Source organism: Xiphophorus maculatus, chromosome 15, assembly GCF_002775205.1.
Source record: "Xiphophorus maculatus strain JP 163 A chromosome 15, X_maculatus-5.0-male, whole genome shotgun sequence".
Lineage (NCBI taxonomy): Eukaryota > Metazoa > Chordata > Actinopteri > Cyprinodontiformes > Poeciliidae > Xiphophorus > Xiphophorus maculatus.
In genome coordinates, this window is record NC_036457.1 from 3,366,811 (window position 1) to 3,388,650 (window position 21,840).

General features: G+C 39.5%; 3 protein-coding genes across 3 annotated transcripts; 2 read left to right on the forward strand and 1 right to left on the reverse strand.

Moving 5' to 3' along the window:
• The first annotated feature begins 556 nt into the window (after window positions 1-556).
• Window positions 557-6,014, forward strand: LOC111611410 (cytochrome P450 2K4-like). The gene is made up of 9 exons (XM_023348100.1): window positions 557-821; window positions 1,595-1,757; window positions 1,844-1,993; window positions 2,194-2,354; window positions 2,441-2,623; window positions 3,955-4,096; window positions 4,218-4,402; window positions 4,495-4,636; window positions 4,706-6,014. The coding sequence occupies exons 1-9, from the start codon at window positions 615-617 to the stop codon at window positions 4,891-4,893; spliced, it is 1,521 nt and encodes a 506-aa protein (XP_023203868.1). The 5' UTR covers window positions 557-614; the 3' UTR covers window positions 4,894-6,014.
• A 2,308-nt stretch (window positions 6,015-8,322) lies between these two features.
• Window positions 8,323-13,781, forward strand: LOC111611453 (cytochrome P450 2K4-like). Its single transcript, XM_023348277.1, has 9 exons — window positions 8,323-8,588; window positions 9,362-9,524; window positions 9,611-9,760; window positions 9,961-10,121; window positions 10,208-10,390; window positions 11,722-11,863; window positions 11,985-12,169; window positions 12,262-12,403; window positions 12,473-13,781. Exons 1-9 carry the CDS (start codon window positions 8,382-8,384, stop codon window positions 12,658-12,660), a joined length of 1,521 nt encoding a protein of 506 aa, XP_023204045.1. The 5' UTR covers window positions 8,323-8,381; the 3' UTR covers window positions 12,661-13,781.
• A 341-nt stretch (window positions 13,782-14,122) lies between these two features.
• On the reverse strand, window positions 14,123-17,015 carry LOC111611456. The gene is made up of 2 exons (XM_023348282.1): window positions 15,500-17,015; window positions 14,123-15,005 (listed from the first exon to the last, which is right to left on the reverse strand). The coding sequence occupies exon 1, from the start codon at window positions 16,949-16,951 to the stop codon at window positions 15,809-15,811; it is 1,143 nt and encodes a 380-aa protein (XP_023204050.1). The 5' UTR covers window positions 16,952-17,015; the 3' UTR covers window positions 14,123-15,005; window positions 15,500-15,808.
• Between the last annotated feature and the right edge of the window lie 4,825 nt (window positions 17,016-21,840).

Genomic DNA, 21,840 nt, shown 5'->3' on the forward strand with positions numbered 1-21,840 from the left:
CCTTTTAAAAAGCTGTAAAATGTGCCTTCAAACTGTCTGGAGAAAAATTTCCTCTTTAGGTTTATGGTGTTTTTAAAACTATTAAAGATCAGAAATGTTTACAACTGAAGTTTGATTTTTTTAAAACATAAAATGCTTTGCAAAGAAAATGTCACTAACTCTTAAAAGGGAACAATAAAAGCAATTTTTTCAGTCTGGGTCTGGTGGGACTCTTTAGTGCTTTTATTTTGAAGGTTTAGAATCCTGGTGCTGTCTAAGATCACGTCTCCAAGAAAACAAAACATCTTCTGTCTGGTTTCAATGCAGTGGAGCACAAGATCTACTCAACCAGTCACACTATATGCGGTGATCCACCTGGCAAAAGTTAATATAAACCTTTAAGGACCACCAGAACCTTCAAGGCTCATTTTGTTTTAGTTTTTTAATATGCACAGCTAACTTGGGTTGTTTCTGACATCTGATATGAAATACTGCAAATACATTGTAATGTTCCAAACTGCCTGTTGTAAACCACATGCTCCACCTCCACCTGTACCTTGGACTTTGCTTCAAATCAAATACATGTCCTACAGTAAAGCTGGTGCACAGCAGCAGGTATTAAACGTGTTGCAGTGATGGGAGCGATGGAGGTTTTTCTCCAGTCATTCAGCCCAGTTTCAGTTTTAGGTTCTGTGGTTTTAATCCTCATTGGGTTTCACTTTTTCCTCTCCAAGTCCAGACCTCAGGGCCACAGACAGGGACCACCAGGACCAAAACCCCTTCCCATCATTGGCAACCTGCTGCAGCTGGATGTTAAGAGACTTGACCAAGCATTCCTGAAGGTGAGACACTACTGATCTCAACATTCCTCTCTACTATATTTCATGTATTTTTGCAATTTACTTTCTTTTAAACTATTATACATCTTGTTTTTTTTATCCATGCTTGCCCAGAACAAAAAATGGGTCCCTGTTGCACTAAAATCTGATTATGTTAAACCGATCAAGTGGGGCTTTGAGAAGACAGAGCATACACATAAACAAATACTGAAGTAAAACGTTAGTCGCTCAGGTTTCCCTCCAGAAAACCTGCTAAGTCTGATGGTAGAGCAGTGGGACAGTCAACCAGCAGCCCGCTGTGATTTTATATTAATGAATTTTGAAAATACAATAAACTTCAGCGGTCATTGTAATTTGGAAATAATAGCGTATGAGGCTGATGGGCAGGTACAGAAGTGGTGCAACAGGTGAGCACTCCTTCACGCCCAGTTCAATGTGTCATCGATAAACCCAGTGTAATCTGCCATTACTGTCCCCGTTTATGGTGTATAAAAAAATCTTGCAATGCTTAGCCTGGTGACCCGCGAGGCTTATGACACACTGGGGATAAAACCATGATGGCAGTAGTAGCTCCTTTAGTGGCCTTATCTAGGAACAAAACACAGCTAAGCAGATCTGAGCCAGTATTCAAATCTATAAGGTGAAAGAGAGCACAATGTTCAGCACAATATAAAGCAAATACAAGATATTTACTGACATATGAGGCCCACGTTTCTGAGAAATGAATTAATTTGCATATTCTTTTTTTTCATTATGCACACCTGGCTTCATCATAGCTTTCTAAGACGTATGGATCTGTGTTCACTGTCCACATGGGACCAAAGAAGATGGTGGTCCTGACAGGGTATAAGACGGTGAAAGAAGCATTTGTCAGTTATGCTGAGGAGTTTGGAGAACGGGAAGCACCCATCGTGGCTAAAGAAGCAAACCTGCATCACGGTACAGAATCTTTACAAATTCACATGTAGAGAAGTTAGTTATAGTTAGACATAGTTAGACTTATCTTATTAAACTGTTTTAAACAGGTATTGCGTGGACCAATGGAGACTCCTGGAAGGAAATGCGCCGCTTTGCTTTGACCAACCTGAAGGACTTTGGGATGGGAAAGAAAGTATGTGAGGAGAAAATCATTGAGGAATGTCACGTCCTCATCCAGAAATTAAAGGAGTTTAAAGGTAACAGCAGAGAGGAAGACAATATTATTGATATTGTTGCAAGATTTCACCATGAGAACTTTGTTCTTTAACCTGAAGGATTATAGTTTAGTTAACTGCTGCTCAGAGTTACTCTTTGCAGTCCAACGTCAAAGTAAAACAATTTTCTGAATAGAGTTAATAAAGTGTTGAATAATGATTTTCTGGTTCCTTTGTTGCAGGTGAAGCTTTTGATTCATCCCAACATATAAACTATGCAGTTTGTAATGTAATCTGCTCCATGGTTTATGGCAAAAGATTTGAATATGATGATCTAGAGTTCACTACCGTTGTAAATCGAACAAACCAAGTCATTCAACTGTTGGGCTCGCCATCAATACAGGTGTGACTGGACTGTTTTTAAAGCATAAAATCTGTTAACGTTGGACTGAACAGAGAAGTCACTGTTTATGTTGTGTTCATCATCAGCTGTACAACATGTTCCCAAAGATTGGCAAGCTGGTGTTTTCAGCCAGAAAGAAAATGAGCGATATATTTGCTGCCAATAAACAGCATCATCTGATGCTGCTGAACCGTTTGAAAGAGACTCTCAGTCCACAGATGTGCAGAGGAGTTGCAGACGCTTTCCTCATCCGTCAACAGCAACTCAAGGTCAGAACCTATGTTACATAATTTACTGTTTATTCTCTCAGGACGCTGACAAGCTAATCAACCACTGCTGGAGTTCAGGCCACCGGTTATGAATAATCACAAAATAAACATCCATAAAACCATAAAACCATAAAGAAATGGTTTGTGGTTTGTAGGAAACACACAAATGTCTGTTTACCACAAACAGGGAAATGTCTGAGTATTGATGTTCCTGATATTAGTGGAGCTGTTGACAGCTGGTTGCCATGGCAACGGGGGTGTCTGTGGGATAAGAGTGAAGCTGAGTGGTTGAAAGTTGTTCTTCACTTGTTCTACTGTTATTTGCTTTTTGTTGTGAAACACTGAAGCCCGACTAATTCCTAAAAGTTCAATGAACAATGAAAACTGGACTAATAGGGCGTCCCGTGGTGGCGTAGTGGTTAGCGTGACCCGTATTTGGAGGCCTTGAGTCCTCGTCACGGGTTCGACTCCCGGACCCGACGACATTTGCCGCATGTCTTCCCCTCTTTTCTTCCCCGTTTCCTGTCATCATATAAGGGACACTAGAGCCCACAAAAGACCCCCTGGAGGGTAAAAAAACCCAAAACAAACTGGACTAATTGCCTTGTATTCATAAGTCATCAAGTAAGAAAAAAATACTTCAAAAAGTATTTATTGGAATGTCCCTTTCAGTGGCAATTATGTCAATTTTCATGAATTGTCCAGTATAAAAAAATAAATTGGTTTAGCTTTCTTTTGCAGCTTGAAAGAACAGACAGAAACCAAACTATGTGTAGATTCATTTCTAGAAAGAAAACAAGTTTACATATCAAAACTTCGGCAGATTTAATCTAAGCCACATTTTAGAGATAAAAAATGAGGCCTGTTAGCCTTTGCTCAGCCAAACATTTTTGTGACAAATTCCAGCACAAAAACATTTTTCAATACTGAACCATCGGACCAGTCTGCTTGTGGACTCAGTCGGTAGTAATGGTGCCAGTGACACTAGCTATAGCTGCTAATAGTCACTGTCTTATCCAGTAATGTATATCAATGGTGCTCACCCTGGATGCATGACTGGCACACGTGGTGCTCCAACCCCGAAGCTCCAACAGAATCGGCGCCTATGATTTCTCCATAATATACTGTATATCTACTGTATATCCGTCTTTTTCACACCACTAATAAAAATCATTCTTAATACACTACTAAGAAAGCTATTTTACTACAATATTTTATATACCTTCTACTTGAGCTAAGCAAATGGGAAAGTACTTTAGCATGACATGCGTTAGCCTTTGACTACACATCGAACCGTTTTGGTTTTTAAAATCTCAGCTGATCTTCTGCAGGAATCTGGGATCACCGACAGTCTCTATCACAACGACAACCTGCTGGTGACAGTCATGAACCTGTTCGCTGCTGGAACTGAAACTACATCAACTACCCTGAGATGGGCATTCCTGTATATGGCCAAATATCCAAAAATACAAGGTCAGGAACATCTAGTTCTAGATTATGTAAAAATAGAACAATGTGCTACAGAACTTATGGTTTCTGCAGATTATTTAAAGAGCTGTTGTATCCTTGTCATTTATTGACTTTGATCTTTCAGACCAGGTCCAGCAGGAGCTGAGGAATGTGATTGGAAGTCGGCAGGTTCAGGTTGAAGACAGACAGAACCTGCCTTTTACAGACGCCGTCATCCACGAGATACAGAGAATTGCCAACATTGCTCCTTTGGCAATTCCTCACAGGACTAGCCAAGACGTCACGTTCCAAGGTCATTTTATTGAGAAGGTGAGAAATTAGGCTTGATGGTGCACTATCAACAGCTGTTCCCTATATTTCAACATACAGCATATAAATGATGACTGATTTGTGTTTTTTAGGGAACTCCAGTAATTGCTGTTTTAACGTCCGTCCTGCAAGATGAGAGCGAATGGGAGAAACCGAACGTCTTTTATCCAGGCAACTTCCTCAGCAAAGATGGGAAGTTCCTCAAGCGAGACGCCTTCCTGCCTTTTTCAGCAGGTTGGACTGATTATTGTCTTATATAGATCCTTACTCTACAGGCATTGGCTGAGGATGTGTTTCTAATAGGTCGCAGGGTTTGCCTTGGAGAGAGTCTGGCCAGAATGGAGCTTTTCATCTTCTTCGCCACGCTCCTGCAGCACTTCCGATTTTCTCCTCCACCTGGAGTTACAGAGGAAGAACTCGATCTAACTCCACGAGTTGGTGCTACTCTGAGCCCTCAACCTCACACGCTCTGTGTTATCCCTTTAAATTAAGGAGGAACCTACAGTATATGTGAAAAAAATGGTACTTTATACCTAAAAGAAATCAAAGTAAATGTCCTAAAATAGAGAAAATTTGTTTTTAATGTGAAATCTTTACTCCACAAATATCCACCATCAATCACCATCACCATGTATTCAGATGTTTTGTATCTTCATCAAGTCAAAGTTATTATTTTTGGACAAGCTAAGCTAACTTTCAATGACATTTTGTGCTGTGAAATGAATGATGGTTATGCTGGACCTCCAGCCTTGTACGAGTCAAACTGCAGGAGTTTAGTGTATAACTGCTGAATCAACAATCCACTGCATTTAAAACAATTTGATTCCATCAGAAGGAAGAGGAGGAGTTTCAGGAAAGAAAGTCTGTGATGGAAAACTTAAAACTCTGGAGCCAAGACAAACACACCCTCGTTGCAGCATCGCTGCATCAGGACAGGATCTGTCTTTCACTCGTCGTTCGTTTGGGCGACATCAGCAAAACCTGAAACCTAAAAATCGATTCTACAAAAGGTAATGGATATCCAATTCAGTCAAACTATAGACCATTGCTTCATCAAAATAAAGTTGTGTCTTTGCACTGTGAAATAATACCTGGAATGCATACAAAGTGTCAATTAGTGTAAATTAATCTTCATTCATTTAGAGCTTAGTACAATCCCTGGTCTTTACATATTCATACAAATTACTATAGATCTTTCTATGGGTTATTTCATCTTTTATTGCTTAAATCTGTGTTAGGTAAAACTAATTAACACTCTCCAAATGTATTTGTCTGAACAGACGGTTACTTGATTTTGTGTGTTTATAGTAAAATTCAAAACAAAAAGGTTAATAGAAATGTTTTATGTTCTACAAAGTAAATTGAAGAATGTCTGTTAATGTAGTTAAAATCTTTACATTTCAGAGAAGAGGACGTCTTTCCCAATCTGTTTTTCAGTCAGTCCTGCCAAGAATGACTTACTTCTCCTCCTATATTTAACCTAGGCAAAATTGTTCTTTCAGGTCCAGTAGCTCAAACATTAGTGAGAGAATCTGTTCGCATAAGAGCTTTACTAAGAAATGATGAAATGCCTAAGATGTACATACCTATTAAAATTTAACATTGAGTAATATTTGTCTGTTTTTATTACATATTAAGCCTTTCGTTCACATGAACTCAATCTAATACAAAGTGATCTGTGACTAATAGCAGCAGATCTGAGGTTATTCAGAGACTTTAAAGGACTGTCATTGTTTCATTGTTGCATGGTTTCTCATAATATTGCATGACATATTTTAATAAATTAATTCATCATTTCAAAAGTTTCCTGCTTATAAGGAAGAAATATGTTTGGATTTAATGGATCAATTAAATTATCTTGTAACCAGGTTGCTATGTATTGCAAATTTTTTGCTCAGGTCCCTCTTGAAAATGAGATCTAGATCTCAGCGGGGTTTACCTGATTAAATAAAGGAATATATATATATATATATATATATAGAAATATATATAGGAATATTTATAAATCCATGAAATTGATCCATTAATTCAATGTAATCAATTTCCATTGAATTAATAAAAATTAATTCAATGGAAATTTATTTATTTCCAGTAATCGATTACTTTTTTAATCGATTATCAGCGATTAAGAAAGTAAATATTACTCTTCAAACTACACCACTTACTCCATTTGACCACAAAGTGGCAGCAAAGATTATCTACTTCCAAACTGCAGGTCTTTGTGTTGATCTGTTTCTGTTTCATCTCTATGCTGCTGATTCCAACAAAAATATTAGAAAATGCAGCTTCTGTCCACTAGGTGGCAGCTGAGCAAAGTAAAAACAACTCGGATCATAAAATGTCTAAAGAAAATACCATTGTTGTTTGCAGACTATCTGCACACAGTAAAACTTCTTGTTAATACTGTAAGCAGTTACAAGCTGTAATCTACATCAGTGAGATGAATCCAGGAAACCAGCAAAAAATGGAGGCTTAGGAAAAAATGAACTGAACGTTGAAAACTACTAATAATATAAAGTTACCTGTAGTTTAAAAACTTGTATTCCTTCTGAATTCTATCTATGGGATAAAATGACACATAACTTATCAAGAAAAACAACAGAATGTTTTTTTTTTTTTTAATGTTTTCAGGAAAAACTGAGAAACATTTATACTCTTCTAATTACTGAAGGTGATAAGAGAGCCAGAAATCAGCTTGATCCAAAAAACACATCAACTGTGCAAAGACTGGAGCAGAGTGACCTCGGCGCTGACATCAGCGCTGACATCACTGAGTCCTGCAAACACGAGACTAATGATCTTTTTATTACTCAGGCATCTGGGTAATAAAAAGATTAAACACACAGCTATGTAAGTAAAATGAAGATACCTGAGAGAATTCAACTTACAAGAGATGGAAAAATAATCTGGGCAAAATAAACATTCATGTTGAGCAACAAGAATATCAACGTTTACTGTAAATCTTTAACTTTGCAGCTCTATTAAACTTTGAACTAAATAAATTATTGTCAGCTGTTTCATAACAATCTAAACATGTTAGCCTGGATAGATTTTTCCCCTGAAGAATGAAAAATATAAATTGTCACAGTAGAATAACACAATATTAAAACTTGCAAAATATCAGAGAGATAAAATTATGCAATTTTAAAGAACTGCAAAATAAGATTAAGTTGTTAACTTTGACGTTAAAAACTGTAAAATGTTGGGCTGGCTGTAATAACCCATACATGGAGGACTTAGCCGTCGACACGGCCGTCACAGATTCGAGTCTCGGCCTGATGACCTTTGCCTCATATCTTCTCCCTCCCTCATTACACACATTCCAGTTTTGTCTCTCAAATGAAGGCCACAGAGAGTCAATAAAACCTTTTAAAAAGCTGTAAAATGTGCCTTCAAACTGTCTGGAGAAAAATTTCCTCTTTAGGTTTATGGTGTTTTTAAAACTATTAAAGATCAGAAATGTTTACAACTGAAGTTTGATTTTTTTAAAACATAAAATGCTTTGCAAAGAAAATGTCACTAACTCTTAAAAGGGAACAATAAAAGCAATTTTTTCAGTCTGGGTCTGGTGGGACTCTTTAGTGCTTTTATTTTGAAGGTTTAGAATCCTGGTGCTGTCTAAGATCACGTCTCCAAGAAAACAAAACATCTTCTGTCTGGTTTCAATGCAGTGGAGCACAAGATCTACTCAACCAGTCACACTATATGCGGTGATCCACCTGGCAAAAGTTAATATAAACCTTTAAGGACCACCAGAACCTTCAAGGCTCATTTTGTTTTAGTTTTTTAATATGCACAGCTAACTTGGGTTGTTTCTGACATCTGATATGAAATACTGCAAATACATTGTAATGTTCCAAACTGCCTGTTGTAAACCACATGCTCCACCTCCACCTGTACCTTGGACTTTGCTTCAAATCAAATACATGTCCTACAGTAAAGCTGGTGCACAGCAGCAGGTATTAAACGTGTTGCAGTGATGGGAGCGATGGAGGTTTTTCTCCAGTCATTCAGCCCAGTTTCAGTTTTAGGTTCTGTGGTTTTAATCCTCATTGGGTTTCACTTTTTCCTCTCCAAGTCCAGACCTCAGGGCCACAGACAGGGACCACCAGGACCAAAACCCCTTCCCATCATTGGCAACCTGCTGCAGCTGGATGTTAAGAGACTTGACCAAGCATTCCTGAAGGTGAGACACTACTGATCTCAACATTCCTCTCTACTATATTTCATGTATTTTTGCAATTTACTTTCTTTTAAACTATTATACATCTTGTTTTTTTTATCCATGCTTGCCCAGAACAAAAAATGGGTCCCTGTTGCACTAAAATCTGATTATGTTAAACCGATCAAGTGGGGCTTTGAGAAGACAGAGCATACACATAAACAAATACTGAAGTAAAACGTTAGTCGCTCAGGTTTCCCTCCAGAAAACCTGCTAAGTCTGATGGTAGAGCAGTGGGACAGTCAACCAGCAGCCCGCTGTGATTTTATATTAATGAATTTTGAAAATACAATAAACTTCAGCGGTCATTGTAATTTGGAAATAATAGCGTATGAGGCTGATGGGCAGGTACAGAAGTGGTGCAACAGGTGAGCACTCCTTCACGCCCAGTTCAATGTGTCATCGATAAACCCAGTGTAATCTGCCATTACTGTCCCCGTTTATGGTGTATAAAAAAATCTTGCAATGCTTAGCCTGGTGACCCGCCAGGCTTATGACACACTGGGGATAAAACCATGATGGCAGTAGTAGCTCCTTTAGTGGCCTTATCTAGGAACAAAACACAGCTAAGCAGATCTGAGCCAGTATTCAAATCTATAAGGTGAAAGAGAGCACAATGTTCAGCACAATATAAAGCAAATACAAGATATTTACTGACATATGAGGCCCACGTTTCTGAGAAATGAATTAATTTGCATATTCTTTTTTTTCATTATGCACACCTGGCTTCATCATAGCTTTCTAAGACGTATGGATCTGTGTTCACTGTCCACATGGGACCAAAGAAGATGGTGGTCCTGACAGGGTATAAGACGGTGAAAGAAGCATTTGTCAGTTATGCTGAGGAGTTTGGAGAACGGGAAGCACCCATCGTGGCTAAAGAAGCAAACCTGCATCACGGTACAGAATCTTTACAAATTCACATGTAGAGAAGTTAGTTATAGTTAGACATAGTTAGACTTATCTTATTAAACTGTTTTAAACAGGTATTGCGTGGACCAATGGAGACTCCTGGAAGGAAATGCGCCGCTTTGCTTTGACCAACCTGAAGGACTTTGGGATGGGAAAGAAAGTATGTGAGGAGAAAATCATTGAGGAATGTCACGTCCTCATCCAGAAATTAAAGGAGTTTAAAGGTAACAGCAGAGAGGAAGACAATATTATTGATATTGTTGCAAGATTTCACCATGAGAACTTTGTTCTTTAACCTGAAGGATTATAGTTTAGTTAACTGCTGCTCAGAGTTACTCTTTGCAGTCCAACGTCAAAGTAAAACAATTTTCTGAATAGAGTTAATAAAGTGTTGAATAATGATTTTCTGGTTCCTTTGTTGCAGGTGAAGCTTTTGATTCATCCCAACATATAAACTATGCAGTTTGTAATGTAATCTGCTCCATGGTTTATGGCAAAAGATTTGAATATGATGATCTAGAGTTCACTACCGTTGTAAATCGAACAAACCAAGTCATTCAACTGTTGGGCTCGCCATCAATACAGGTGTGACTGGACTGTTTTTAAAGCATAAAATCTGTTAACGTTGGACTGAACAGAGAAGTCACTGTTTATGTTGTGTTCATCATCAGCTGTACAACATGTTCCCAAAGATTGGCAAGCTGGTGTTTTCAGCCAGAAAGAAAATGAGCGATATATTTGCTGCCAATAAACAGCATCATCTGATGCTGCTGAACCGTTTGAAAGAGACTCTCAGTCCACAGATGTGCAGAGGAGTTGCAGACGCTTTCCTCATCCGTCAACAGCAACTCAAGGTCAGAACCTATGTTACATAATTTACTGTTTATTCTCTCAGGACGCTGACAAGCTAATCAACCACTGCTGGAGTTCAGGCCACCGGTTATGAATAATCACAAAATAAACATCCATAAAACCATAAAACCATAAAGAAATGGTTTGTGGTTTGTAGGAAACACACAAATGTCTGTTTACCACAAACAGGGAAATGTCTGAGTATTGATGTTCCTGATATTAGTGGAGCTGTTGACAGCTGGTTGCCATGGCAACGGGGGTGTCTGTGGGATAAGAGTGAAGCTGAGTGGTTGAAAGTTGTTCTTCACTTGTTCTACTGTTATTTGCTTTTTGTTGTGAAACACTGAAGCCCGACTAATTCCTAAAAGTTCAATGAACAATGAAAACTGGACTAATAGGGCGTCCCGTGGTGGCGTAGTGGTTAGCGTGACCCGTATTTGGAGGCCTTGAGTCCTCGTCACGGGTTCGACTCCCGGACCCGACGACATTTGCCGCATGTCTTCCCCTCTTTTCTTCCCCGTTTCCTGTCATCATATAAGGGACACTAGAGCCCACAAAAGACCCCCTGGAGGGTAAAAAAACCCAAAACAAACTGGACTAATTGCCTTGTATTCATAAGTCATCAAGTAAGAAAAAAATACTTCAAAAAGTATTTATTGGAATGTCCCTTTCAGTGGCAATTATGTCAATTTTCATGAATTGTCCAGTATAAAAAAATAAATTGGTTTAGCTTTCTTTTGCAGCTTGAAAGAACAGACAGAAACCAAACTATGTGTAGATTCATTTCTAGAAAGAAAACAAGTTTACATATCAAAACTTCGGCAGATTTAATCTAAGCCACATTTTAGAGATAAAAAATGAGGCCTGTTAGCCTTTGCTCAGCCAAACATTTTTGTGACAAATTCCAGCACAAAAACATTTTTCAATACTGAACCATCGGACCAGTCTGCTTGTGGACTCAGTCGGTAGTAATGGTGCCAGTGACACTAGCTATAGCTGCTAATAGTCACTGTCTTATCCAGTAATGTATATCAATGGTGCTCACCCTGGATGCATGACTGGCACACGTGGTGCTCCAACCCCGAAGCTCCAACAGAATCGGCGCCTATGATTTCTCCATAATATACTGTATATCTACTGTATATCCGTCTTTTTCACACCACTAATAAAAATCATTCTTAATACACTACTAAGAAAGCTATTTTACTACAATATTTTATATACCTTCTACTTGAGCTAAGCAAATGGGAAAGTACTTTAGCATGACATGCGTTAGCCTTTGACTACACATCGAACCGTTTTGGTTTTTAAAATCTCAGCTGATCTTCTGCAGGAATCTGGGATCACCGACAGTCTCTATCACAACGACAACCTGCTGGTGACAGTCATGAACCTGTTCGCTGCTGGAACTGAAACTACATCAACTACCCTGAGATGGGCATTCCTGTATATGGCCAAATATCCAAAAATACAAGGTCAGGAACATCTAGTTCTAGATTATGTAAAAATAGAACAATGTGCTACAGAACTTATGGTTTCTGCAGATTATTTAAAGAGCTGTTGTATCCTTGTCATTTATTGACTTTGATCTTTCAGACCAGGTCCAGCAGGAGCTGAGGAATGTGATTGGAAGTCGGCAGGTTCAGGTTGAAGACAGACAGAACCTGCCTTTTACAGACGCCGTCATCCACGAGATACAGAGAATTGCCAACATTGCTCCTTTGGCAATTCCTCACAGGACTAGCCAAGACGTCACGTTCCAAGGTCATTTTATTGAGAAGGTGAGAAATTAGGCTTGATGGTGCACTATCAACAGCTATTCCCTATATTTCAACATACAGCATATAAATGATGACTGATTTGTGGTTTTTAGGGAACTCCAGTAATTGCTGTTTTAACGTCCGTCCTGCAAGATGAGAACGAATGGGAGAAACCGAACGTCTTTTATCCAGGCAACTTCCTCAGCAAAGATGGGAAGTTCCTCAAGCGAGACGCCTTCCTGCCTTTTTCAGCAGGTCAGACTGATTATTGTCTTATATAGATCCTTACTCTACAGGCATTGGCTGAGGATGTGTTTCTAATAGGTCGCAGGGTTTGCCTTGGAGAGAGTCTGGCCAGAATGGAGCTTTTCATCTTCTTCGCCACGCTCCTGCAGCACTTCCGATTTTCTCCTCCACCTGGAGTTACAGAGGAAGAACTCGATCTAACTCCACGAGTTGGTGCTACTCTGAGCCCTCAACCTCACACGCTCTGTGTTATCCCTTTAAATTAAGGAGGAACCTACAGTATATGTGAAAAAAATGGTACTTTATACCTAAAAGAAATCAAAGTAAATGTCCTAAAATAGAGAAAATTTGTTTTTAATGTGAAATCTTTACTCCACAAATATCCACCATCAATCACCATCACCATGTATTCAGATGTTTTGTATCTTCATCAAGTCAAAGTTATTATTTTTGGACAAGCTAAGCTAACTTTCAATGACATTTTGTGCTGTGAAATGAATGATGGTTATGCTGGACCTCCAGCCTTGTACGAGTCAAACTGCAGGAGTTTAGTGTATAACTGCTGAATCAACAATCCACTGCATTTAAAACAATTTGATTCCATCAGAAGGAAGAGGAGGAGTTTCAGGAAAGAAAGTCTGTGATGGAAAACTTAAAACTCTGGAGCCAAGACAAACACACCTTCGTTGCAGCATCGCTGCATCAGGACAGGATCTGTCTTTCACTCGTCGTTCGTTTGGGCGACATCAGCAAAACCTGAAACCTAAAAATCGATTCTACAAAAGGTAATGGATATCCAATTCAGTCAAACTATAGACCATTGCTTCATCAAAATAAAGTTGTGTCTTTGCACTGTGAAATAATACCTGGAATGCATACAAAGTGTCAATTAGTGTAAATTAATCTTCATTCATTTAGAGCTTAGTACAATCCCTGGTCTTTACATATTCATACAAATTACTATAGATCTTTCTATGGGTTATTTCATCTTTTATTGCTTAAATCTGTGTTAGGTAAAACTAATTAACACTCTCCAAATGTATTTGTCTGAACAGACGGTTACTTGATTTTGTGTGTTTATAGTAAAATTCAAAACAAAAAGGTTAATAGAAATGTTTTATGTTCTACAAAGTAAATTGAAGAATGTCTGTTAATGTAGTTAAAATCTTTACATTTCAGAGAAGAGGACATCTTTCCCAATCTGTTTTTCAGTCAGTCCTGCCAAGAATGACTTACTTCTCCTCCTATATTTAACCTAGGCAAAATTGTTCTTTCAGGTCCAGTAGCTCAAACATTAGTGAGAGAATCTGTTCGCATAAGAGCTTTACTAAGAAATGATGAAATGCCTAAGATGTACATACCTATTAAAATTTAACATTGAGTAATATTTGTCTGTTTTTATTACATATTAAGCCTTTCGTTCACATGAACTCAATCTAATACAAAGTGATCTGTGACTAATAGCAGCAGATCTGAGGTTATTCAGAGACTTTAAAGGACTGTCATTGTTTCATTGTTGCATGGTTTCTCATAATATTGCATGACATATTTTAATAAATTAATTCATCATTTCAAAAGTTTCCTGCTTATAAGGAAGAAATATGTTTGGATTTAATGGATCAATTAAATATCTTGTAACCAGGTTGCTATGTATTGCAAATTTTTTGCTCAGGTCCCTCTTGAAAATGAGATCTAGATCTCAGCGGGGTTTACCTGATTAAATAAAGGAATATATATATATATAGAAATATATATAGGAATATTTATAAATCCATGAAATTGATCCATTAATTCAATGTAATCAATTTCCATTGAATTAATAAAAATTAATTCAATGGAAATTTATTTATTTCCAGTAATCGATTACTTTTTTAATCGATTATCAGCGATTAAGAAAGTAAATATTACTCTTCAAACTACACCACTTACTCCATTTGACCACAAAGTGGCAGCAAAGATTATCTACTTCCAAACTGCAGGTCTTTGTGTTGATCTGTTTCTGTTTCATCTCTATGCTGCTGATTCCAACAAAAATATTAGAAAATGCAGCTTCTGTCCACTAGGTGGCAGCTGAGCAAAGTAAAAACAACTCGGATCATAAAATGTCTAAAGAAAATACCATTGTTGTTTGCAGACTATGTAGCGCTTTCTTCACTGCGCAGCTCTGACTGCAAGTTGTAATATTAACCAGCTTATATAATTAGAACTAGGTACGATACGGAGTCATGATAATGGTGAATAATTAATACAACTGATGCAAAAGTAAAGTTAATACTGCTATTTATTGCAGTGGCTATAATAATAATAATAATAATAATAATACCAAAACAACAAAACAATAAATTTTCCAAAAAAACGGAAGGAGGGAAAAAAAAACAACCCAACAAAATAATTATTATAATCAGTGATATGTCAGAATCCAATAGAGTCCACAATAAGTCCAAAAGCAAAAAGGAGACAAGTATTTTCCCCTTGCAATACTCCTTAAGAGTTTTAGTTCATTTCCTGTAGGAAAAAATGCAGTTCCGTTTCCTACCACCAGGTGGTGGGTGGGTAGCTCGCCATCTTCCTTCGTCAAAGAGGTGAATCCAAGGAAGAAAAAAAACCTGACCTAAAAGGCCAGATAACACATTTAGTTCATTTGTACTAAAGGGGGGGGGCAATAAGACTGTTAAATACATTCTTCCTATATTTTAACAACATCAAGAAAAAAGAAATCCTTTTAAAAAGTGCACTTCATAATTCAAGTTCAAAATCAATTAAGTAATCTAATTAGCAATCATTACAAACAACTAATATTGAATCAAATCAATCGACTTAAAATGTGATTGATCAAAGTAGCTACAAACTAAATCATATTAGGTACCAAATTCCATTGTTGCACCAACATGGAGTGCAAACACCAATAAGAAATCATGAAAAAATAATCAAATCTAAAATTGAAAAACAAACCCTTAAATGTTAAAGGTGTGGTCTTTAATTCGGCTGCCATTAAGCAAGTAATAAGTAGAACAATTTGATGTGAGCCATTGATTGTCGAGTTGATTTCTAACGCTAACTAGCGGAGCAGAACGAAAATAATTCCCCGTTTTGTTTTATACTCACCGTCGAGTAATGATTGCCTGAGGAGGTATGGTAACTTGTTCGATTTTGGCAATAGATCACAACCTGAGTGGTTTAACGGGAGGCAACATTAGCGGCGCGATCAGTACAGCTATTATACAACAACAGTCAGATGACATTCAACACTCACCGCAAATCTTCAAGTCTCAAAGACAAACAACCGATGAGTCAATCTAAGCGCTCTGGTTGTTTTATAAACAACCGATCAGACAGCCAACAATGAGCAGCAGCAATGTTTGGAGAAAAGAGGAGAAACCCGGAAGCACACAACAATCAATTTAAAGGGGCAGCTCAAAGGGAAGGTGATTGGGTCATGGTGGTCACCTGGGTTACACATTCCCCCCCTAATCCCATGCACGTCCCCGTACATGGACCAGGTTGAGTCTGGATGGCAGGGACAGTTATGCGTTCATCCTCCTCAGTCTCTTCAAGAGCATGTGAGAATGCAGTGGTCAAACCATGAAACAATAACTGGATGCTCTTCAACAGTGGGTGGCCCAGTTGAGAGTACTGTAGACGTTCTGGTGGTCTTCTTGCTCGGGTTGATCTTCGCAATAATGGTTCTGATTCTGGGCTTAATGATTCTGATTCAGCATCTGAGTCCACGTCTGGTTCAATATTACTAGTGGAGGGTTCTGGAGTGACTGGCTCAGGAACAGGACTTCCCTCAGCTGCAGGGCCTCCAGCAGAATCATCAGATTTTGAACTGATGGATATTGCCTCTCTGTCCACAGGTTGTAATCCCATTAACTCATCTGAGACAACTGGAAATTCCTGTTCTAAATCCTCTTCTGCAGCAGAGGATGGGGGCTGATCAGGAACTTCAGGTAGATCTACAGGTGGAACAGATTGTTGGACAGGAGGTAATGGTAAATTAACAGTAGTGATAAATTCCATAGGCTCAAAAGAAGAGGGATCATATATAGGTGAAATGATCTCATCCTCTGATGTTTCTTTATCGTCAGGATCAGGTAAGTTCACAGACAGATGTTTTTTTCTCTTCATAGGCAAGTTTTTTTTAGAGCTCTGCTCAGGTAAGTAATTACAGGGCAACAAAAGATCACGATGAAGTGTTCTGAGAGGTTTATCCTGGTTCTCTGGTTTTACAGTATAAACAGGGAGATTGCCAGCCCTCTTTACCACTACATATATGTCAGGTTCCCATTTGTCAGCCAATTTTTGCTTTCCTCTCAGTCGGACGTTTCTAACAAGGACCCTGTCTCCCACGGCAAGTTCAGAATTAGTGACATGCCGATCGAAAGAGATCTTGTTGCGGGACATCACCTTCTCTGAGTTCTCCACAGCCAGCTGATAACTGTCTTGCAGGCGTGCTTTCAATCCTTGGACATATTGCAGGTGAGAGGTAGTGGTGTCTTCTTCCAGTGGTAACCCAAAAGCCACATCTATGGGAAGACGAGGTTGACGACCAAACATTAGTTCATATGGAGAAAACCCTGTGACATCATTCTTAGTGCAATTATATGCATGTACAAGTGGTTTCACAAATCTTTCCATCGTGATTTATTCTGCTCACTTAATGTCCCCAACATGTTAAGCAATGTACGATTGAATCTTTCCACTGGGTTACCTCTTGGGTGATAAGGAGTTGTCCTTCCTTTATGGATGCCAGCAATATCACAAGTTCTTTGATGGTACGGGACTCAAAATCCGGTCCTTGGTCACTGTGTAGCCTCTCTGGAATGCCATAGTGGACAAAGAAATTTCCCACAAGCATTTAGCAACAGTTCGAGCTTTCTGATTTGGTGTTGGAACAGCGACAGCATACTTTGTGAAGTGATCTGTAATCACAAGAATATCTTTCACTCTGCGGTCTGGCTCCAAAGACAAGAAGTCCATGCACACCAACTCTAGAGGTCTTGATGTCTTGATGTTAACGAGAGGTGCAGCATGTTCAGGTAAGGTTTTCCTTTTTACACATCGTTCACAGGTCTTGATTTTGTTATAAATATCAGCAGACATGCGTGGCCAGAAAACCGAGAACGAATTAAAATCTAAGGTCCTCTCGATCCCAAGGTGGCCCATACGATCATGAAGCTGAACCATCACCATATGCCGACACTCCTCTGGTAACACTAACTGATAGGCTACTCTGTTTCCCACTTGCCGTCTCCTGAGAAGAAGGTTGTTACGGAGCTCCAATTTATTTACTTCTCTCAACAGTAGTGGCAAATCTGGAAGTACATCCCTCAGTGATGGCGGGGAGATTCCCCTCTCTCAAGCTGAGCAATCACATGTTGGATGGTGGAATCAGCTCGCTGTTTAGCAGCAAGATCAGCAGTGGAAAACCGAGGGAGAACAGAGGTAGCAAATTGGGTGTCGTTCGTGTAACTGTCAGGTAAGCTTTCCACATGGGCAGTCAAAGAAAGAAAAAGGCATGGTCATTGCTTGAACTGAGCACCAATTGGCGGTCACAGATGGCTTCAACAATGTGCTGGTCAAGAGAGGTGCAAACCTGGCTCCTCGAGATGATGTTGAACGAACTTCACACTCTCTCCCTTTCTTTGCAAGATTTAAAATCATCAGGCATTTCAGAATGTGGTCGTCGGGACAGCCCATCAGCATCAGCATTCAATTTTCCTGCTCTGTAAACAATCTTAAAGGTAAATGTGGACAGAGCAGAGAGCCATCTAATAACTTGTAGCATCAAGCTTAGCTGATGTCAATAGGTAGGGCAATGGATTGCTGTCTGTGACCACAGTGAATTGTGTGCCATATAGGTAGTCATTAAACTTCTCAGTAACTGCCCATTTCAGTGCCAGAAATTCTAATTTATGTGCTGGGTAGTTTGATTCACTTCTGGACAGACCTCTACTTGCATAAGCTACAACTCGACTTTTGCCATCAATTTCTTGATATAGCCTGCTCCAAGACCTGCAGAACTGGCATCAGTATGGAGAATGTATGGCTTACTAGGATCTGCAAATGCAAGTACAGGAGAAGTAGTAAGTTTTTCAATAATAGTTTTAAATGCATGCTGACAAGATTCAGTCCAACGTTCAGCAAAAGGCTCTTTTGGTTGAAATAGTTTTTGGGGTTTCAACATAGGTTTTGGTTCTTTCGGTTAGGTGGATAGCCGGCAGTGAGGGTCATGTAGCGGCTTGACGATTGTAGAATATCCTTCACAAATCGTCGATAATATCCTGCAAATCCCAGGAATGATCTTAGTTCTTTCAATTCTTTGGCACCGGCCAAGATGCAAGAGTGGAAATTTTATCAGGATCTGTCTCCACACCATCCTGGGACACAACATGGCCGAGATACTTCACTGAAGTTTGGAAGAACACGCATTTTTCAACAGACAGTTTTAGTCCAAAGTCCTTTAATTTGTTTAGGACTTTCATCAATCTTCTTCATGTTCTTCAAGAGTTGGTGCGAAGATGATCAAATCGTCAATAAAAACCAAGACCTCTTTCAAATGAGCTCACCCATACATTTTTCCATAAGTCGCTGAAATGTGCTTGGAGCATTGGTCACTCCCTGCGGCATGCCGATTAAATTCCCAGAAGCCTAAAGGACAAACAAATGCTGTCTTGTCCTTATCAGCTTCCTCCATCTCTATCTGGTAATACCCAGATTTTAGGTCCAGCACAGAGAACCATTAGAGCCTGCCAGTGCAGTAAATGCATCTTCTAGCTTCGGGAAGAGCATAAGCATCTTTAATAGTTTGCCATGTTGAGTTTTCGATAATCAATACAAAGACGTTACAGCGCCCATTTTTCTTACGAACCACCACAATGGGTGAGGCAAATGGAGACTCGGATTCACGGATTATTCAGACTCAAACAATTCTTGCAGATGCTTTCTCACAGCATCAACATCCTGTGGATGTATAGGGCGTGGTCTCTGTTTAAATGGTGTCGGGTCAGACAATCTTATCTGATGTTTTACTTTGTCTGTTCGACCAAAAATCAAGGTCGTGTTTGGCAAAGACCTCTGGTATGTTGTTGAGCTTTGAAATGATCCGACTTTTCATTCTGGTGTTAGAGGTGATTCTCCAAAATTATATGAAGCGGAGTTTGTTAATGGCGCTGCAACTCATGGATTTTGACACTATGCTCTTTTGAGATAACAGACTGGAACGCAGCAATCTCTGCAATGGCTGCTCTGGCGGGGATGATGACAGGATGGTTTGACTCATTAGTTACCACAACTGGCAGATTACAAGGCCGATGTTGAGGTATATTAATGAGACAGGTGTTAACCAAAAGTCCGCCAGGCAGACAGGAAGAAGCTGGGTATTCAACAACAACCACCTTCTCTTCCCTCAGTAACCGTGCGGTCAAACATCCCTCAAGAACAACAGTTTGACCAGATAATATTGTTTGTGGTTGGTCAGACTGCAGAGTTAGGACAACTGGATTTTCAGATGTGGTTTGAGTATGCCTGCGCTGCAGGATCTTCAGGACAGTTTGATACCCAAAGGCAATGGGCTTAAAAGTAGTAGACTGGCTCTCAAGGTGCTTTTTGTAAGCAATGTCAAGGGTATTTGTGCCTACTAGTAAAAGTGGATGTGTAGTTTTGGTGTCTGGAACCACCAAAGCTAGGGTGTCCACATCAATTGGTGAGCCAAGAAATTCAGGTGGAAAAGTCAAATTTAATTCAATGTACCCAAGGTATGGCACATTTTGACCATTAGCACCCTCAACTTCCAACAGACTGTTCAAAGGCATAATTTCATGGTCAAAAAGGTGCATATTATAAAATGAATGTGGTACTGTAGTGACTTGCGACCCACTGTCAAGAAGACAGCTGAAGGTGGTTCCTTTTATTTGAATCTGGCCCATGCTCTTCATGCCAATAAGACCCTTGGGTAATACACAAGACAATTCAGAATGGGGTTTGGGACAGCTAATAGTAGCAGCTCCTGAGTGTCCCTCAGCAGAAACTGCATTTAGTTTAACGGCTGGCTCGAATTTTTTTCATCCCATGCTTGTTGTTTCTGACGGAGCTGTCTCTTCTTATGTTCCACAAGGCCTGGATTCGCTTTATTACTACAATGGGAAGAAATATGACCATCTTCACCACAGTTAAAGCAATATCCTGCCTTTGGTCTTCCAGCAGTCTGAGGTGAGGTAAAACTGGTACCTGGCTTAGACTTGGTCTGCCGTAACTCTGATTTTACACTAACGGATGTCTTTTTAGACATAAAGGAAGACATCTGTTGTTGGAGTTGTTGAATCTGCTTTTTTAATTCTTTCAGTTCTTCATTAACTGTCTCATGACCACAAGAGCAAGTACTTTGAGACTGAATGGTCACTTTCTGTTTAGATGACTGGATGTGCTTTCTCATTAGAGATTCTTTAGCAATTTGTCTGTCCTCTTCTGTTCGGAGTGACAACAGGAGTTCAGAAAATGGTGGAGGATTTCTTTTCTTTTCCTCAAGCTGTAACTTGGAGATAACTGAATTGTCCCAGCATCCACGACAGAACTGTCTAAGTAAATACATATCCTTGTCTCTTGGTAATATTCCTCCTCTTTTTATTACTGTGCTGAGAGTCAGCTGCAATCGCTGGAGATAAGAGGATGGCCGCTCACCAGGATTCTGGAAAATGTTCAGAAACTGAGCAAACAGCTCCTCTCCATCTTGTACTGTTTGAAAAGCTGAATCAAGGACTTGAAGAAGGGTGGAAGGTGATGCACCCGGGCTCAAACATTTAATCAAATCGGCAGCTGGTGATAACAAACTTTCAACAATTCGCCGATTAATATGCAGTCTGGAAAGGCTGGGATCAGCAAGCAGCAACTCTATTTGGGATCGCCATGAGTCATAATCCGCTTCGTTGCTTGGTTTTGGAATTTTTCCTGAAAATGAGCGGAGTTTAAGTGAGGATGTAGAAAAGTCACTATTTTTTACAACATGCTCCACCACAACTTTTTGAACATTCTGTGGAATAAGGTCATTCCCTGACAAAGAAACTCTCTGGATTGGCGGTGTAGGAGAGCGGCTAGCTCCAGGTGGCTCTCCCTGCCAATCAGTATATGAATGGGTTGGAGGGGCTGAAACCGCTTGAGGCACAGATAGCAATGTCTGCTGGCTTTGCACAGGTTGTGCTAAGGTGAGGATGTCATCTTTCTTGTCCTCATCATCTCCATCATCACCTCCTGCCATCTCCAAATGTGTGCTGATTTGGTCCATCACACCTTTAAGAACCTCCTCAAATCGTTTTCCGCTTCGCGTAGCTATGTTCTTCAACTCATCAATGTAATCCATGGGGGAACTGCTGCTACTCACTGCGGCTGCATATTCTGAAGCAAGAGAGAGAGGTAACATGAAATATCATATCTAATCTGGTTCGAGAAGG

Excerpts from the sequence above, each read along its gene's own strand:
- LOC111611456 (XM_023348282.1), bottom strand. The coding sequence starts at position 16,951 with ATGTTTGGTCGTCAACCTCGTCTTCCCATAGATGTGGCTTTTGGGTTA.
- LOC111611453 (XM_023348277.1), top strand. The coding sequence starts at position 8,382 with ATGGGAGCGATGGAGGTTTTTCTCCAGTCATTCAGCCCAGTTTCAGTT. Across the intron at positions 11,864-11,984 it reads CAAATATCCAAAAATACAAG|ACCAGGTCCAGCAGGAGCTG; the intron begins GTCAGGAACATC and ends TTGATCTTTCAG. Across the intron at positions 12,170-12,261 it reads AAGGTCATTTTATTGAGAAG|GGAACTCCAGTAATTGCTGT; the intron begins GTGAGAAATTAG and ends TGTGGTTTTTAG.
- LOC111611410 (XM_023348100.1), top strand. The coding sequence starts at position 615 with ATGGGAGCGATGGAGGTTTTTCTCCAGTCATTCAGCCCAGTTTCAGTT. Across the intron at positions 1,758-1,843 it reads AGAAGCAAACCTGCATCACG|GTATTGCGTGGACCAATGGA; the intron begins GTACAGAATCTT and ends TGTTTTAAACAG. Across the intron at positions 4,637-4,705 it reads CTTCCTGCCTTTTTCAGCAG|GTCGCAGGGTTTGCCTTGGA; the intron begins GTTGGACTGATT and ends TGTTTCTAATAG.